Source organism: Mus caroli, unplaced genomic scaffold (genome assembly GCF_978045245.1).
Source record: "Mus caroli unplaced genomic scaffold, Mus_caroli_1 scaffold_8, whole genome shotgun sequence".
Lineage (NCBI taxonomy): Eukaryota > Metazoa > Chordata > Mammalia > Rodentia > Muridae > Mus > Mus caroli.
The window spans coordinates 1,513,925-1,533,731 of NW_028227263.1; the positions used below are offsets into that span (position 1 = coordinate 1,513,925).

Here is a 19,807-nt window from a genome sequence, read left to right on the forward strand (position 1 = left end):
ATTCAAAGCAAAGCAAGGTGCAAGACAGCTTTCTGCTAACACCTGTGGTTTGTGGAGGAGGCTGAGGGGGGACCAAGCAGCTGCTATCCCAGAGCCTCTACGGGCAGGAACAACAGGCACCTACCTATGTATGGATTAAGTCAAATCATCCTTTTTTTTTTCCCTCTGTGTGTGCGCGCGCTGCTGCTGCTACTGCCGCCGCCGCTGCTGTTGCTGCTGCTGTTGGTTCACATGCCTCTGGCTCCCATTTTGACAGCACTCTGAGATTACAGATGCTAGGCTCTGGCTTTTGTTGGATCAGGACACAGGTCCTCAGGCTTGCATGGCAAGCACATTACCAACTGATCCATCTCCCCAGCCCTCAAATGCAATTCTTTAAAAAAAAAAAAATTTAAACCAGGGGCTGAAGAAACAACTCAGCAGTTAAGAGCGCTGGCCCCTCTTCCAGAGGGTCGGGGTTCAGTTCCCAGAACCCACATGGCAGCTCACAACCATCTGTAACTTGGATGTCAGGGGATTCATTTCTCTCTCTGGCCTTTGGTTACCAGTATAGATGCACTTACATATATACTGGCAAAACACTCATACACATAAAAAAAAAATTCTAAAACAACTTTAAAATTTTTTTTCAATCCAGAACCCAGGCAAGCATGGGGGTATACATCTGTAACCCCTGGGCTCAGGGGTTGAAGTGAGATTGCCACAGATTCTGGGCCAACCCTGACTACATGGGGAACTTTACCTAAAAAAAACAGAACAAAACAAAACCAAACTAAAAGGGGAAAACAGCATATTAACAATGATGGCTTCCACGCTGTGGGACGATCCCAGAACAACGATCCTGTGTGTGAACACTACATACACTCTGTAGCACTGGCCTATCCCTTGCAGTGGGGCTGGAATGAAGACACCCACTTTTAAACTTGGTCTCAGCTACTTGACAGGCACTTCCTTCAGGGCAAGTTGCTTCCATCCCCTCACCCCCTTGACTCATTTGGCTGAATCATCCAATGTTGTCACAGAAGGCATGGGGTAGCCAAGGGCCCTCTCAAGGTCACAAGTGTGTTACGCTGTGAGGTTGTCTTCTAAGGGTATCTTGGCCCTCTCGCTAGAACCAACAGGGTAGGTAGGGACACAGGACAAATGATCCTTCCGGCCACTCTGAAGGTGCTCATGTCTCCAGCATGCAGTCTAGATCTGTCTGATACCTGATGAGGTATGAGGGTGGCTCTACCCAGAGCACAGTTCAGCTGGCCCCACTTTGGAAGGGCCATAAAAAGCCTGGGTTGAAGCTGCACGGAGAACTGCAGCGGGTTACTGGCAGAGAGCAGGGAGCAGCAGCCCAGCAGTCACAGAGTCCCAGGTATGAGGGCACCATACACCAAACCCTAACTAGGCTCCCAGGCTAAAACAAACTACAACCATAGCCAATTGGCAAGCACTAGTAACATGGGAACCTCCTGCCATGGCTTGAATGTCTTTCTCCAGCTCTGTAGGAAGACCGGAAGACTGACCTTTAGCACACAAAAACTAGATGCTGAGGCCAAGAGAGGGTCACCTATTTAGGGCTATATACAGCCTTCAGAAGGCACAGCCAGAGTTCACCTGTGAACAGTGGAACCTGGTGTCTAAGGTTACAACCACCACACCCAGGTTCCTTAAAAGGACTTTGCCCGAGGGAAAAATAAAGGTGCTGACTAGCACAGATGCCAGAAACCCTTTGTTAAACGTTCAACCAGCTCTGGAAGCAGACCAGTTGTGCCCTGGCTGTGGGCACCACTCACCTCTCACTCACCTCTACTTTTCCAGAAACAAGAGAAGTCCAGGCCCAGCTATGTGGCTTCTCCATTCACTGTGTGGCTTCCTGTCACTGGCAAATGGAATGAACGCCTCACCTCTGACAAGCAAACGGCCCAGCAGAGTTCTGGACTGATAAGGGAATTATGGAGGAGGGTGTCCCCAATGCTCATTAGGACATGAAGCTTTGATAGTGCCCTAATAGGCATTGGCTCTAATACTTCCTGGGGTTCCATCCAACAACGTACGACAGCCCTCATTCACTCCCACACCAATTCCCACCCCTGGTACTGGTCAGGCCCATTCAAGAGACAGCACAGCATGACTCATTTAACAAAGCAGATTTAATACAAAGAACTGCCTGCAAGGCTAAGACAAGCCTATCTAGTTTTACAGAATACCCTGAGTTTGGGGGGGGGGGCAGTGTCCCTAATGAGAATGTGTTTCTTCCCCAACACTGGGTCTCCAGTTGGGGAAGGTGTGGCTAAGGCCACTGACTGGTGATACGGTCTGGGTTGTCTGAGCCAAGTCTCAGGGGTAAACAAGAAGCACCTTCCGGAAGAGGGCAGGTGGATGAGCTGCTAGGTGGGCACTCGGGGAGTCCTGGGAACCCTGTTTATCAAGTAAGCCAGGCACTGTGCAGTGGGCAGTGCCCCCTGAATAGCCCAGTCCACTGCCTGCCATTCCTGGGGTAAAAAAAAAAATCAAGAACCTAAACAAAAAAGCCTCCCTTCTTCAAAGGCCTCTGAACCCTTGGCTGATCAATTAACACTGCACATGCTACAGACAAAAATGGGGCCTAGCCCACCAGGACAGGGGGGTGGTGGTGGTGGTGATGGCATTGCCAAACTCTTTAGATCCTGCATGGTCTCCAGTTTACCAGGATGGCCCAATCATGGGAGACATCTGATAAGCCTAAGCTATCTAGACAGAATAGATGGTGGGCTCCAAACAGAGAGACATGAAAGGGCCTCTGCCATCAGGATGCTGAATAGAGAGAACAAGCCATTCTGCTGGGGTATCCGTGTGAATTCAGCTCTCCAGCTGTCAGCAGCCACTGTGGGACACCAGGCTCTCCATTCTCCAGATGAGCAAACTGAGGAGGCAGTTTGCAGGGGAAAGCCAGATGCCAGCCCCCATGCATCCAACTCCACACACTCAATGACACCTCTCTATGCTTCCCAAGGCTGCCCTCAGAAGATTCCGGGCAGCAGGCGGTAGGGCACAGCGGCTGTGTAGCGCTCCCAATCACGGCCATACTTGTTGGCACAGCGGTGTTCATCACGGAGGCAGCGGTGGATGAGCAGGATAGTCATATAGATGATGTAAAAGTAGGGGAGGAGGTGGCCACCGCCACAAGCCAAGCAGTAGGCAAGGCTGCCCATCAGGTCACCAGTATAGTTGAAGTGGCGGGCCACACCCCAGAAGCCTGAGACCAACAGCTTGCTGTGGTGCTTCAGCCCGTCGGCTGATGTGTAGGAGCACTCGATGGCCTTGGGCTTCTTGCCCCAGATGAGGCAGCGCCCATCTGTCCTGCGGAACAGGTCCTTCTGATGGTTGGTCATTCGGAAGATATAGTAACCCACGAGGCCGAGCAGCAGGATGCCCAAGGCATTGGGGGTGGAGAGCTGCACAGGGTGGTACACCAAGTACAGGCCCTGGGGGGAAAAGGGGAGAGAAGAAAGGTAAAAGGTGGCCCTACCACAGAGGAGGGTGAGCATCAGAGTGGGCTAGGAAGTGTAGACCCTGCCCCTGCCCCAGACTTGTCACGCCAGCTTCCTTTTCTGTTAAGTAAGATACAAGGGGGGCAGGAAGGCACACATCTGTCACCCCAGCACTCAGGGATTTTTGTTTTTGTTTTGAGATAGCCTCATGTAGCCCAAGTTGACCTCAAACTTACCATGCAGCTGAGGGGGACTGAACTCTTAACCCTCCTACCTCAACCTCCCAAGAGCTGGGATTACATGTGTGTGCCCCCCGGCCCAGCAGCAAGTTTTTAAAACATTACTTCCAACGCATGCTTGGTTTAATCTGTGGACTCCTTAACATAGAGGCCACTGTATCCTGAGGCCAAAATGAGGCCTGCTAGATACAAAGACCTGTGTAAGTGTGGTCTCTGTCATCAGTTCACACACTGGCACTACAGATACAATGAGATGCCCCAGGAGCCTGTGCCCAGTCTGTGTAGAAACCCAACCACGTCAGCTGCTTACGGTTGGTGAGGATCCACAGTGTGAGTCTGGGGCTGACACCCACCCAAGTCCTTATTCTCCCCGCTCCGCTCTGCTGGGAACTACCGCTTTCCCAGCAGCACCCTTGCATAGGGAGCCAGACCACTTCCATAACCCACGTCCCTATCAGCTGTGTGGCCAGCCAACAGAGGCCCACCTTACTGATTCCCCCACTCCTGGAGAGGCTAACATCCTTCTGAGCTCCCTCCAGCTGCTCCAGGAAGCAGCAGGGGTCGAGCTTCAGGCAGGCCCACTACTACCACAGTGCCAACACATGCAAGTGGGTGGGAATAAAGACATATAGGCCAGCTCAAGTCACTGCTGGCCACCCTGCTGGCTCTATCCTGCCTTTGGTGATTTGGGGGGGGGGGGTGTTCATGACCACAAGGATGATTAGGGACACACTCACACTGGGGCCATGCCAGGGTCTCCCAGACCAACTACAGGTGGCTACATGAATCAGCCTAAGACGGTGTGAAAACCATTCCACATAGTCTGCTATTCAGTTTCAGTACAGGTCTCAGCAGTCCTCCAAGCCTTTGGTGGGATGACTTTCCCAGCCATGGCCATGTGTGCATTAGGGAAGGCAAGGGTGAGCTACAGTTGGTAGGCCAGGTGTGTTAAATGAACTTTCCACTTTTGGTACGTTCAGTGTACGATGGATGGAGTCGGAGCCAAATCCCATACTGGGTCAAAGACATCTGTGATGCAAGGAGCTTTCCCTGCTTGGGAGAAGACACTGGCCCAGTGAACCCCAAGGACTAAGCCCCTGGCAAGCTCAGCATGTGTATCTGCTCAAGGTCAACCTGAAGCACCTGAAGACTACACAGCCAATGCCCACGAAGCTGGTAACACTGTGCCCTACCCCCTGGCTCCTCCTCACCTGCAGTGTGTAGAGGTAGGGCAGCCACACACAATCTCCCCAGCCCAGGTACCACCCAAAGTGGTCATGGCAGATGTCGATGGTCTTCAGGTACCAGGTTTCATTCCAGAAGAAGTCTAACACGTAGATGGCCTGTAACACAGAGACAACACTGTTACCATCACAGTCCCATGCAAGGGAGTGATGGGGGTCAGGCAGTTGGGGTGTTGCTAAGTAACTTGATTAAGTTACTGTGGGGCTGGGAACATTAGAGAAGTGGAGGGGCCACTGTTATCAGCAGGACGGGATCCCAGCCATAGTTCCCACGGGTGACATGAGATGTGGAGCTCAGAACAGTGGGGGCTCAAGATGGAGGAGCTCAGGGACTGTCCCTGGGAAGCTGGCACTGAGTACCAAGGTAGATACCGATATGGACATCTATATGGTGAATGTCCCAGCGCTGGCCCCTGTCAGCTGCCCATCAGAACCATGACATGCACAAGGTATCCAAGGAAACTGAGATCCATTCACAGAGATGGACACAAGCAAAGTCCTTGCTCATCACTTCCCACCTCAAGGGCCATAAGTTGTGACTAGGGCACACAGAGAGCCTTCCAGAGACTCTAGATTCATCAGTAGGGTGCTAAGTGTGCTAGTCAAGAGTTGCAAAAGTGGCAATGCTCACCCTGCCTGAGGTAGTCCTTTATAAAGGGGAAGTAGTACATTGCTCAGGCATACTGGGATTTGCCTATAGCACATAGACACATGTCCATATCGGTATCTACCTGAGCCTTGGGTGTGCCAGGAAGCTGGCCTAAGGAGCCCAGACCCCAGTGCTCTGTGGGTCTCTTCTCCATCCATCTCTCTTCCCCAGCACTGAAGGAGCTTTATGGAGGACCACAGAGAAGATCCCTCCCAAAGGCCACGGTCCTGGCCATACCACCCGCTCCTCAGGTCCCTAGGTCTGCATGACTAGAGTTGGTGAGAGGCAGGGACTTACTCCATCCAGTCATTCATCTGCAGTCTGGCCCCACCCAACACACAGTCAGTTAGCCTGAGCTATGCCCGTGGCCTCCTCCTCATCTGCAGTTACTCTTTCCTGGTCCCTGCAGCCCTGCTGGACACACTATAGACCCAGGCCACACTCTGGTACCCCTGGGCATTTTTTTTCCATTGGTTTTTAAATTTTCTCCCCTTTTTTTCCTTTTACACATGTGTGTATGTAGTATATGCGTAGGGACATATATGTGGGTGCATGAACAAATGTCTGTGCACGTGGAGGCCACAGATTGAAGTCTTCCATTTTATTCACTGAGGCAAGGTCTCTCTGCCAAACCCAGAGCTTACCAATATGTTTAGTCTCACTGGTCAGCCTGTTCTGGGGATCCCCCTGCCTCTGCCTTTTGAGGCTGGAGTTACACAGGTTCTGGGATATCCGAACTTCGGCCTTTTTTAAAAAAAGATGTATGTATGTATGTATGTATGTATGTATGTATGTATGTATTTTATGTATATGAGTACACTGTAGCTGTCTTCAGATGCACCAGAAGAGGGCATCAGTTCCTACCTCAGATGGTTGTGAGCCACCATGTGGTTGCTGGGAATGGAACTCAGGACCTCTAGAAGAGCAGTCAGTGTTCTTAACCTCTGAGTCATCTCTCCAGCCCTGAATTTTGGCCTTCATGCTCTCAGGGTAAGCCCCTTTAGTCACAGAGCCCTCTCCCTGGTCTTACTGTTGTTCTTAAAATAGAGTCTCACCCTGTAATCCAGGCTACTCTCACACTCAGTATGTAGCTCCCAGCTAGTCTTGAACTCATAACAATCCTGCCACAGCCTCCTGAGTGACAACTGCCTTTAACTGAAGGATGGAAAACTCCAAAAGTGTCCCCATGTTGGTCCCACCTGGCCATGAGCTTCCTAGTGGCTGCTTCAGGACAGAGGACCTTCCTCAGGGTCTCAACCTCTCCCACTCCCACTATGAAGACTCCACAGGTCACTCCTTGAGCCCACAGCATGCCTGACATCTCTCTTCTCTAGCTGGTGAACAAAAGCCCATATACTCTCAGATCCTATCTGAGGGCAGCACCTAAGGGAGTCGCCGTCCTTGGACTAGGCTGGACTGCATGGTGTCTCTTTGGGGGCTGGCACAATGGCATCTATGTAGTGGTAGATTTTCAGCATGTCCTTTACTGTGACCTGGAAGAGCCAGCTCTGTACAGGACAGCATGCTGGGAACTCTCTCAGAGTCCAGCAGGTGTGGCACCCTGCCCTCCCTGGCTGCAAGCACACCAAGTTACCTGTAAGACATTGACTAAAATCATGGAGTTGGTCACATGGCCATAAAGCTCCTGTTGCTTGGCAGCGAAGGACAGGTTGATGAGGGTCCAGGCTACAATCCCCGGTCGTCCATTGAAGAACAGCTTGAAGTCAAACCACTTCCCGATGCGGGGGTTAAACTCAATTCCCATCATATAGTTGTAGAAGAAATTGCCTGTGAATTTGCTTAAAAGCAGACAGAAGACACATTAAAATTTTGTTTTAGGTTTATTTTATGTGTTTTATCTGCATGCTTGTCTGTACATCATGTGGGTACAGGGCGCTCAGAGGCCAGAAGAGGGAGCTGAACAGTTGTGAGCTGCCTTGTGAGTGCTGGGTACCGAACCCAGGTCCTCTGCAAGAGTAGCCAGTGTTCTTCTTAACCACTGAGCCATATCCCCTGCTCTCCAAAGACACATGTAATTAAGTAGTATATCTCGCCATACATAGCTCATCCAGCTTTGTGGACACCAAGGTTCAGGTTCTGGCAATTGCAAGAGGCAGCCTGGATGCCACTGTGACCTTAAAGTGTCCAAACCAGAGGATGTGGGAGAGCATGGCAGCCTTGCACTCAAACCGGTATTTGCATTCAGAGGACACTGTGCTCATGCTCAGCAGAGACATAGAACACAGGGGCACTTGGATTACGAGGCAAATGTCCTGTGCTCACAGCCTAAGCTCCACGTTTCTCCCTGTTCCACAGTTCAGTGACCAAGTTCATGGTCTTGGCCACCTGCTCCACAGTAAACCCTTCATCCAAGACTAGGGGAGAGAATCAGCTGAGATAATTGAGGTGAAGACTCTTCCTAGCTATAGCCTACTGTGCACGCACAGGGATTATTGCTAGCTGGGACAGCAGGTTCTCATGCCTAGTTCCCACAGTCAGGCTAAGGAGAAAGAACCAAACATTACATCTACAAAAGCAGCAACGGCTCTGGGAGCCATAAAAGACAGTAAGGCGGTAAACTGCACATAGGGTAACCCAAGCCATACAACATTCTCATCTGAGGCTCACTGCCCAAAGCCAAAGCCAACAGTTAAGGGAGAGATGTTCTGTTTTCATCTGTATCCCCAGACAAAATTAAGAACTCCAGAAGAACTTGCCGATTATCTGTTCCTGGATGAGTGGATGGATGGATGGATGGATGGGTGAGTGGGTAGCTAGATGGGTATATAGGTAGACAGACAGATAGATAAGTGGATGAGTGTATGGTGGGTAGATGGATGAGTGGATAGGTAGATGGATGGGTATATAGGTAGATAGGCAGGTAGGCAGATGGATAAGTAGATAGATGGATGGATGATGGGTGGATGGATGGAGGAATGGATGGGCTGATAAATAGACTGATAAATAAGATAGGTGTATGGGTGGGTATGTAGAGAGCGAATGGATGATTAGATGGTAGATGGTGAATGGCTGCGTGGGTGGAGAGGTGGATGAGTAGACAGATATGAGGACAATGAGTGTATGAATAGGAAGAGGAGTAGTTGATGGGCAGATGGGTGAGTAAACAGATAAGTAATGGGTAGATGGGTGGATGGAAGAGTAGATGGGTAGATGGAATGGACTGGATAGTTGATCTCCAACTATGAAAATGCTGTGAACAAGCATGGGCTCTCCTAGGAAGCAGCTACGGTAAAGCTGCTGAGATAACAAGAGTTTCTCTAAGGCGCTCTCATAAGAAATAATCCGAAGAAAGAGGCAAAGATCTGCCTCCTCCGCAGCCAGAAGTTGCCCTTCTAGTTCAACTGCTCCCATGGCAGCCTTGGCTACCGCTAGCAGTTCTCCAAGCAAGAAAATCCAGGCATCCAAAAGGCTGGTCCCAGGTCTCACTTCTCAACTCTCTCTCTGCCAGGCCCTGAGGGGAAGTATGTACCATCCATTCCAGGCTTGCCCAGATGCTAAGGAACTTACCAGTCTTCGGCACTGGTGGGGAACAGGTAGCCCTTGATCATTGCAAACGTGGACACGGCATAGCCCAGGATGTTGGCACACCATAGCAAGGGGATCCAGTTGTCAAAGATGATGGTGGGGGAGAACCAGGATAAGAGGTAAGCGTTCACAAACCAGAGGATGTGGGTAATGAGCCAGGCTTGCAGCCCATTCACCTCATACTTGTTTACAACCCCTGCAGAGAGATAATCAGACAGAGAACTCTGGTTGCATCACCTGGCCTGGCCATGTCCCTGTCTCACACCTATCTGCTCCCTGGTCTCTGTTGCTGTAGACCCTGGCTACAGCTTCCAGGTACCATTCTGAAGGACAGGAGCCATTTTCTGTTTCATACCCAGGCTTAGAGGCTAGCAGCACCCTTCACACTGTGAGGCTGTGGCTGCTCAGTGTTGCTTCTCACCCATGTTATCCATCCCAACTTGAGGACAGGACTATAAGGTGTGAGCAAGGTCAGAGGAAGTCAACCCTATGTTCTCCCAGCTCCCGTCGTGTTTGCTTACAGTGCCTCTCTGAGATCTCTGCTGGAGGCACAGGTGGGATTCCAACTCCATGCCATTAGCAAGGTAAAGTCGGGGTCCTCCCACTGCCGGGAAGCAGTAGGACTGAAAGACAGCAAGAGTCAGGGACTGCATTCCTGAGTGCTGAATGTGCCACGTCTACAAGAGCAATAGATCTCCTCCAGAACCTTGAGGCCCGGAGGACAGCGTGCAAACTAAATTGGTTCTTATTTGGGATGCAGCATGGAAAAGCCACCCCAGGAGTCAGAAGCAGACTAGGCAGGGCAAGTCACCCACCAACTCAGAGGCAAGGGTTACCTGCTGGAGTAATGGCACCTTCTTGGACGCCTCCCACATAACCTGGCAGAAATCTGTGGCAGAAGTCAGGAAGGCAGGAGTAAAGCAGCACCTGAAATGGAGTTTTAGGTGGGAAGACCGGCAGCCTGCTCGGTGAGAGCTGTGTGATCTCACCTGGCCTGGTTTTATTGGTCAGACACAAGAAGCACAGCTATTGCTATTCTAGCTTAGCACTCCAGGAGCTGGGCAGGCTTCCTGGGACACATGGGCCCTCCCAACCCCTTTCCAAGGCCATTTAAAAACATTGAGATGAGGGCAGGAGAGATGGCTCAGTGGTTAAGAGCACTGGCTCCTCTTCTAGAGGACTCAGGTTCAATTCCCAGCAGCCACAAAGCAGCTCACCACTGTCTGTAACTCCAGCTCCAGGAGTTGACACGTTAGCACAAACACACATGCAGGCAAAACACCAGTGCATATAGAATAAAAATCAATAATTTCTAAAAAGCCTGTTTTTTAAAAAACAAAACAAAACAAAACAAAAACCATAAAATAACAATAAAAGCATTGACTGTGATCCACATCCTATGAAGCCCATTCTTTCAACATCGTGGCTCAGAGTCATGTAATAGGCTCACAAGACCAGGGAGCCATCACCACAAACTGATTCTAGGACACTTGATTGTTTGTATAAGCTTGGCAGAGGGATCGGCACTATCAGAAGGTGTGGCCTTGTTGAAGTAGGTATGGGCTTGTTGGAGTAGGTTGTGTCACTGTGGGTGTGGCCTTTAAGACCCTCATCCTAGCTGCCTGAAAGCCAGTATTCTGCTAGCAGCCTTCAGATGAAGATGTAGAACTCTCAGCTCCTCTTACACCATGCCTGCCTGGATGCTGCTATGTTCCTGCCTTGATGATAATGGACTGAACCTCTGAACCTGTAAGTCAGCCTCAATTAAATGTTGTCCTTACAAGAGTTGCCTTGGTTAAGGTGTCTGTTCACAGCCGTAAAACCCTAACTAAGACAACACTACCAAAGGGAATCCTAGGATGGGAGAGAGAAAACTGGCTGTTAAAAGCAACTGCTACCTGTCCAGAGGTCATGGGTTAGATCCCCAGCATCAGCACCCACATAGCAGCTCACACCTGTCTGTAACTCCAGTTCCAGGAGATCCTATTTCCTCTTCTGGCCTCCATTTGGAACTGTAAACACACAGCGCACATATAGATGTGTAGGGGGTCTGGAGAGATGGCTCAGCAGTTAAGAGCACTGGCTGCTCTTCCAGAGGTCGTGAGTTCAATCTCCAGCAACCACATGGTGGCTCACAACCATCTGTAATGGGATTCGATGCCCTCTTCTAGTATGCGTCTGAAGACAGCTGTAGTGTACTCATATAAATAAAAAAATAAATAAATAAGTAAATCTAAATATGTGTGTGTGTGTAGGAAAAATATCCACACACATAAAATAATCTTTAAAAAAAAAACTTTTTAAGTGGTAGTGGTACATCCCTTTAATGCCAGCACTTGGGAAGCAGAAAGAGGCAGATCTCTTGAGTTCAAGGCCAGTCTGGTATACAGATCAAGTTCCAGGACAGCCCAAGGCTACACAAAGAAACCCTGTCTCAACCTCTGACCCCAAATACGTTTTGTTGTTTAAACAGGGGAACCCTGTTCCCACTGTCAACTGTTTCTCATCTTCTCCCGCAGTCCCTGGGAACCACCAATCTTTCCAGCGTGTCAATGTGATCTAGACATTTCACATAAATTGGTCTTAGCATCTTCCACTTGGCAACTATTTCCAACACTGGCCCAGAGGGAGGCCTTGGTCAGAGGCCCATCCTTTCTATGGTCCAGTAGCGTTCTACTAATGGACAGACCATGTATTGTTTATCCAGCCCTCTACTGGACAGCTGGGCTTTTCCATGCTTTAGCAACCTCAACTCATGCTATCCTTCTCACCCAGAGGACAGAGGTAATGAAAAGGAGGAAGACTCTGGAGTCCAAAAGTTTGGGCCCTGGGAGAGACAAGTCTCAAAGCAAGATTCTGCCTGGGAGAAAAATGTGACTTGATTCCCCTGTGGTTCCCTAACCGTGTCCTAACTGTAGACTTACATCCCTGTCCAACATCCGACCTGTGAAGGCTGCTCCTGCCTAGTGACCTCCTAGATTTCCTGTTAGAGAGGTTGCATTACAAAGACACTCGTGACCAGGACTATCTGGAAACCTGTGGAAGCAGTGAAGTCTAGGACAACACCTCCTAGAAGCTACCATGAAAGATTCCAGCTGTGTGAAGGAACTCCCTCAAGGCACCCTATGCCCTCCCACTGGCAGCCTTCACTGCTCAGTCAGGTGGGGGTGGGAGGGGGGGACCATAAAGGATACAATGTGACACACAGGTGCTTCCTGCTCTGTGTATCTGCTTCTAGGTAACTGCTGCATCCTGACTTGAGCATCACTCTGGGTCAGAAGTCTGCATCCCAGACAGGACCCCACTGCAACCCAGCCCCAAGGCGGTGGACTGACCTGGAAGCTGACCCACAAGGCATACAGTTGGGCAGCTTTAGCTGTCACAGGTGGTGTCTTGGACCAAATGTCTGCCAGACTAGCATGGCCTGTAGCTATGTCCAACACGGGGGCAGTCAGGGAGCAGCTGTACTGGTCACATGCCATGATGAAGTAGTACACAATGAACGGAGCGAAGAGCAGCAGGAAAATGATGCTGGCCAGGGAGAACCAGTCCACTTCCCTGAGAGAAGGACAGAGGGTGGCTACCATGAGGGCTCTTGTTCTCAAGCCCCACAGGGACTTAGAGACCCTCTTCTGTTCCTTGGACAGAAATGTCCCATCCCTTGGGCTCCATGGAGGACTCTGAGATTCCCTTTTGTCCCTCAAACCCCATTCCTCTGAGACTCTCTTCTGTCCCTTGAGCCCCACGAGGCTCTCTGACCTGCCCTCCAACCGCCTTGGGCCACATGGGGCCTCCAAGTTGCCCTTGGCCTCTCCTTTACACCCGTTAGAACCTGGTGGAAAAGGGTATCAGTTGAGAAATCCCTCTAGCCAGGACAGATCACTCATGCTGTTTCTATGGCAGTACCAGAAGGTGTCCTGTGATCACCAACAAAAAGCCCACAGACCAGTACATGAGTACAGGGGGTTCTTCCTGACCCTCAGGGCCAGTGGCTCCCCAGGCCCCTTCTACTTAATACACTTCTTGTATTAAGGACACTTAACACACAATGTATTCACATTCCTCAATGGCAGAGAGAGCACCAAGACACCAACCCAGCTTTCCTGGGTTGGTGGCAGGGCTCAAGATGACTCTTAGGGCCATCTGAAAGACCTGGATTCCTGGCAGGGTAAGTTCCAACTCTGCCCTCATGTGATAAGTTGCATTAAAAACATAGGCATGCTGAAAATAGGTTACTGAGCATGGGGTTCCTATAACCATCTCCCTAAGATATATCAGAATACATACACATACATATCTCAATGTGTGTGTACTCGCAAGCACACACATGTCAGAAGTGAGATTATTTCCATTCCCAAGCACTTCGGGCAAGGAACAGAGCACCCAAAATGGCTTCTAAACTCTTCTTTCCAATTATTCATTTTGTGGAATGGGAAACAGCTTGCCTTTCATTTGTCTTTATAAAATAATCATTTTTTTCTAGATCCAGTACGTCCCTGAAGCTGAAACCCTTGAGAGTCAGCCTCATCCTCTTGTTAGTAGAACAGGCAAGCCCCTTACCAGGCACGGCCCCATTGTCCTTGAGATCCAGCCTTGCCGTTGGGACTCTTGACTTTGGGAGTGTTGTGCTGGGATTTCGAAGCCATCAGGCCCTGAGGGAAGGAAGAAAGGCTCAGATCTTCCCAGAAAGTCAGACCCCACCAGGACTCAAGTGCTGACTAGAGCAGGCAACCTCTGTAGCTTTCTCAGTACCTGATTACCCACAACAGATTCTGGGAGAAGAAAAGAAGGCACTTAGGTGTTTGCTGAGCCTGCTGCCTCCCACCCAACCTCCCCACCTCACTCATTAGTATCTTCCCCAGCTGTGGCAGATGCAGAGACTGGCTCCTCCCTGCTCCTCCAGACCCCAGAATCTTCACCATCTTTGAATATGGCTTTCAGCCTTCCTGATAGTACACACTACTTCTTGGAGCATGTTCACAGATGTCCCTGTACAGCACTAATGTAAAAGGTCCCGGGTCCCCTCCTCAGTTGACTATGACCAGCTAATGGCAAGTGGCTTCCCTCTATAACCCTGCTCACTGCACAGGCGAGTTTTGTTTGTACACTTAACATGCGTGTGCTGTCCCTCTCCCTCCAATAGCAAGGAGGGAGGACACTCACTGTTGACCATCGGTGGCCTCCACGCGCACGTGCACACATACCCACGTGCACGTGCGTACACACACACACACACACACACACACACACACCATCAGTGAAATGGTGCCATAGCAGTGCTAGCAGAATGGTTCAGCAGGTTAGGATGCCTGCCACCAAATTTGACCACCTGAGTCTCATCCCCAGGACTACGTGGCAGAGGAAAATTAACTCGCCAAAGTTGACTTCTGACCTCCACTCTCACACCCCATGGCACATGTTCACCCACCCACATATTGTGCACATATGCCCGCATGCGCACACCAAGGTCAAAGAATGGAAAGGGAACGCTGGAGAGATCTGCCTGTATGAAGTCTCTGTTCTCCAGCAAGCCTGGCCTCAGAGCCTGTGCTGCCTGAATAGAGCAACCTGCTTTTGACAGCCCCACCCCTGACTCCCTCAACCTCACCCCACCCACTGAAAACTATCACACTGCTTCCTGCTCAGCAGCACACACAATGCGCTTGGTGTACGCTCCCATTTACAGTCCCACGCAACTATCAAAGCTTCCCTAATCTCCCCGATCTCTAGTGCCTACACTAATCACAGTAAACCCAGGGCCACGAGTCCACATGCCTTCCAGGAGTCTCCAAAGAGGGGACTGGTATTCTTCTTGCCCTGACTCACAGATGAGCCCCGAGGATATAAAGCTTGGCACCAGCATCCCTTTCTGATAGTCTACCGTGCTAGGAAACTATGCAAGCCCATGAGACAAGAACCTCAGACCTAAACACTGGAGATACTAAAGCACTGTCCACAGTACAGGCTGTCTGATTTTTTTTTTTTGAGTCAGGGACTTACTCTACAGCCTAGATTGGCCCAGAACTCACAGCACTGTCTACCATGAAACAATAAAAAGACAAAGACTGGTAGGATGGCTCAGTAGGGAAAGGTACCTGTTGCTGAGGCAAACAGCCTGAGTTCAAACCCTGTTACCCATGTGGTGGAGGGAGAGAAGCAACTCATAGCTTGCCATCTGACCTCTAGCCCCTATGGTATATTCCTTTTCCAAACACAGGACTCAGATGTGATGAAAATAACACATTGAATGACTGAGTGGGGCTGGTCCTGTGGCTTAGTTGTGGTAGAATTGGCAGAATCAAGCCAACTGATAGTGCCAAGTGAGAGTGCACTCCTGTGTTCCCAGCACTTGGAGGCAGGAGGATCAGGAGTTCAAGGCCATCCTAAACTATAGATAAAGTTCAAGGCCAGCTTGGTCTACAAGAGACTCTGAAAAAAATACAAAAGTAACTATTTTAAATGTATGTGGAGGTCAGGTATCTGGTCATACCTCTGTCACAGGCACCGGATTTTGTAAAAAGATATTTAAATGTGTGGTGGCTGGGGAGATGGGATCCCCTTCCACTCCCGAGCCTCACTGAACAGCTGACATGTGACTGGTGCACTGTTTCCTTCATTATTTTTTTTTTAATCTTATGTGCATGTGGATTTTGTCTACTTGTATGTCTGTGCACCACTCATGGAGGGCAGAAGAAAACGTCAGATCCTCTGGAACTGAGAGTTTTGAGCCACCATATAGGTGCTGGGCAAACCCAGGTCCTCTGGGAGAACAGCCAGTGCTTTCTGCCACCCAGCCACCTCTCCAGCCTATTCGTCAGCTTTTAAAACAGTACCTCACTTCCACTGCCCATGCTCAAGGGCACTGTGAGCAACACACTCACCTTTGACCTCTGGGCTACAGGTTTCACAACAGAATGATGTTGTCTTTCTCAAAAATGGTTCTCAAAACGTCCAGGCTCAGAAGTCCCCCAAGGTCTGATAAATCCTTGTCCATATACTGAGCAACACCCTGACACAGAGGCCACAAAAAACACCAAGGTCACCCAGGAGGCTGAAATGTCAAGGCGAACGGCAGATAAGGAGCCACACTGTATGTGTCAGGATCACTGTTGACATCAAGCAAGGGCCAGACTCAGGGCTTGGGGTACACCGAGTCCATCTAGGGGTGACAGAGCCAATGTCAGCAGGAGCCTGAGAGGTCGAGCTGGGGCAAGTGAATGCAAGGTTCCAGAGGCTTAGGAATGCTAGAGGCAGCACAGGTAGGCCTGACAGATAGTAACAGATTTCCCTGGGATGCTGACAGCCAAACCTACACATGTAAAACCATCCTGGCACTCACCCTGGAGCTGGCACATTCCCACAGAACATACTAGAAGCCACTGAAATGCCACGAACACAGGAACACAGAGTAACTCAGAGAACGACCTGGATTGGGAACCAGTTTTCATGAGAATGCAAGAGAATCAGGGACCTATTGGGTGCCCCAGGGCACCTAAGCCTATGTCCCCAAGGATTTGTGATGGTCATCTTTAAAAGGACAGATGTGGAAGGTTCACTGGTGCCCCATACGCTAAATGAAACCAACGGGCCAGGCATAGTGGTACTCTCATCTTTAATGAGCGCCTGAGAGGCAGAGACAGATAGATCTTTGTGAGTTTGAGGCCCAAATGGTCTACACAGTGAGTTCCAGGTCAGCAGAGCAAAAACCTGAGACCCTGTCTTAAGAAAAGGAAAGAAAAGGAAATAACCTGACTCAGGTCAAGAAAGCTGAAGGCTTTGTTCAGCTGACCAGACAAAGCCATCATGGGCAGCATGGCCATGCTGCAACTGGAAAACTGTCCACCACACCTAAGGCAGTGGGATGATTTCAGTGACAATTCAGGAAGAGAAAAGCAAAAAATGTTCACCATGAACCTGATGGCTGTAGATCCAAGGGGAGGGGTTGTGTGGGGGCACTAAGGCCTGAGATGCCAACATGCTGTAATGGAAGCTGCTGCAGTCAGGGTGGTTGATCCAAAAAGCAGAACACCTGTCGCCTTGAGGGGTGACACCCAGCACAGAGGAAGGTGACAGGCCATTCTTCTACATGGGTATGTGGCCTTGAACTTACTGTGTAGCCAAGAATAACCTTTAATTTCTAACCCGTCTGGCTTCATTTCCTATGTACTAGTGGTTACATGTTTGTGTCAGTTTTTAATAATTTATTTATTTATTTATCCATCCTTCCTATGGAAAGGAGCATGTGTGGAGGCGAGGAGACAGCTATGACATCAGCAGGAAGCACCAAGCCGGGGCATGGCAAACCTAAACAAGCCTTTCAGCATTTCTCAAGGTCTGGGGAGGTGTGTCATGGGAGTGGACTCTCCTCCCACAGACCCACGTGGGCTTGCTTGTCCTGGCTTATGGGTGGCCTCCAGGCAGTGAGAAACTCATTCGGGCAGTGCTAGGGAAAGGCAAGCCTTTTAGATCTCTCCTTGGAAAGGATATGAGACATCACCAGACCTTAGTGGTCACAGCTCGGTCATTCCACACCCTGAAGGGGCAACAAAAAGATGTCTACAAGGAGCTGCTGCCTGATGCTAGAGCTACAATCCATTCAGCATTTGCCAAGTGCCAGGTGCCCAGCCCACCGGCAGAATGAATAATGTTCACAGATGAGACGATGGGAAAAGAACAAGGCAGGACAATTCGGTGACTGCTCATGCGGCCTACCAGACAAGGCTGGGCCTGGTGCTCCACTTTGGCACACGGGGAGGCTGTGCAGTAACAATGACATGGTTAACTTTGCATTATCAGATTCCAGGGATCTTCCATACAGAGAAGCATCTATGTCGCTGGAATATTCCAGAAACAGCAGGGTAATCAGTCTGGAGATCTGTGAGTCTCGGGTTGGATTTTAAGATGGAAAGGTAGGAAATCCTGGAAATGGGTGTATGGCGAGAAGCATGTCCCCCTACGTGTACCAATGGAAATTTATCCTGGGAAACACTTGGGGCTTCGGCAGCAGGCAGACACAAGATCCTCCTGCAGTGCTCTGTATAGACACGTACACATCTGTCACACCCACTGACAATCACCAAAGAAATCAGATGTTCTGGCACTCAGTGCTAGAAAGATCCGGCTCTGCGGGTGTGAGCAGGGACAAGCCCCTCCCTCCTGTAGGAGACTAGATAGCATTACAAACGTTGGCATGTTGGGGTTTCCTCAATTTTTCTAGCAGAAGAGCTTCTGCAATTAAATGGCACGTGGGGGTTCACTAGGCCCCACCACTTTCCCCAGGTCAGGGAGGCTGGCTTCTGGAGTGACCCAAGGCTGGTGAGCTCTGCATAGGGGATCCTCCCCTGCTCTGAACACAAAACTGTGGTCTGACTTATCTTGAAAGCTTGAGGTCCCTGTGGAGGACCAGCAATTCCTGAAGCCCCCAGAAATGAGCCCAATGAGGAAGGAAATGACCTGAGATTTGCAATAATCTCTGGTTCTAATCGAAGCTATAAGATCTCTGCTTTTCAGAAGTTCCAAAATGTGATGTCTGATGTGAAACCAAAAGTGTTTTCTCCTCCCTCAAGTCCATCCCAGGCCTCATTACCCTTCCAGATTGTTTCACAAATTCTCATTTATATAATCTACTGTCCCTCCTTTATAAGCCAAATGGTTTTTGTTGTTGTTTTTGTTTTGGTTTGGTTTTACCAAATTCTTTGGCAGCAGGGCTTTACCATACACTACTAGGTGCACCTCTTTCTGGTGTGCAGCATGCAGGCCCTCTCTATACCCATCAACTACTTTGTTTTTGTTTTAAAGAGCAATTTCAAAAATTAAAGATGTTCGGTTGTTTGAATTCTTCCTTTGAAAACCATCTTGATTTTTAGGGGCACAGGGGACTCTCCACAACCTGGGGAGGCCAGGTATGCCTAGATCGTCCCGTGATCCTTATGCCAGTGGGCAATCCATCTATCTCCTGAGAGAATAAATAGAATCATTCAAATCCAATGAAGAGATTCTGGAGGTTGTATATGCTCTGGGATAGGAGAATGGGTCAAGGGGTGAGTTTATACTTGCCCCTCTATATTCGAGCATTCGAAGGTCCCCCAGGGAACTGGATCCTCATCTCACAGGAGATGGCTGCCTCCACCTCCATACCTGGTCACAGGTGCACCTGACCACCTGGGCAAAGCATCTCCCCTCCTATTCGGCCTTTAGGCCCCCTCCCTCAGCACACATCTCCCCAAACCAGAGCACATAGATCCCTCTCCTGTGCACACGCCTCTAAATCTGCACATCTATTCGGCAATCTACCTAAAACCTGTGCAAACACGCATACCCTCATCTACATACACATCTCCGGCCGCTCCCGCAATTGCACAAATTGCCTCCTTCCTTTTTGTACATACGGTCCACTCTTCTGCACTCTCGACGCTCCCCCCCCCCACCCCCCCGTCTGTGCGCACCGTCCTTCTCCTGCATTCTGGCCTGGTCCGCGCACACGAATTCTCACCTGAGTGCGGGATCCAGACGGCTGATCCACGCTCTCCAGCAGTATTCTAAGTGCCTGCCTGAAGCTCCGCCCCAGATGATGTGAGGTCACAGACGACCAATCGGAAGTGGATTTCGCGAGCCGCGCCCTGTGATTGGTGAAGGCAGTGAGCTGACTCGGAGCCTACCAGGCCCGCC

At 50.0% G+C, this 19,807-nt stretch overlaps 1 protein-coding gene across 3 annotated transcripts; it reads right to left on the reverse strand.

The window, feature by feature from the left end:
- Window positions 1-2,123: 2,123 nt before the first annotated feature.
- Window positions 2,124-19,745, reverse strand: Dhcr7 (7-dehydrocholesterol reductase). 3 transcript variants are annotated; one of them, XM_021168127.3, is made up of 9 exons: window positions 19,632-19,648; window positions 16,021-16,148; window positions 13,700-13,791; window positions 12,475-12,697; window positions 9,976-10,066; window positions 9,122-9,335; window positions 7,188-7,392; window positions 4,912-5,043; window positions 2,124-3,455 (listed from the first exon to the last, which is right to left on the reverse strand). In XM_021168127.3, the coding sequence occupies exons 3-9, from the start codon at window positions 13,783-13,785 to the stop codon at window positions 2,991-2,993; spliced, it is 1,416 nt and encodes a 471-aa protein (XP_021023786.1). In that variant the 5' UTR covers window positions 13,786-13,791; window positions 16,021-16,148; window positions 19,632-19,648; the 3' UTR covers window positions 2,124-2,990. The 3 variants fall into 3 exon arrangements, with proteins under 3 accessions (XP_021023786.1, XP_085697258.1, XP_021023787.1); XM_085841132.1 differs by lacking the exon at window positions 16,021-16,148 and having other exon boundaries at window positions 19,632-19,745; XM_021168128.3 differs by lacking the exons at window positions 16,021-16,148; window positions 19,632-19,648 and adding an exon at window positions 19,585-19,608.
- Between the last annotated feature and the right edge of the window lie 62 nt (window positions 19,746-19,807).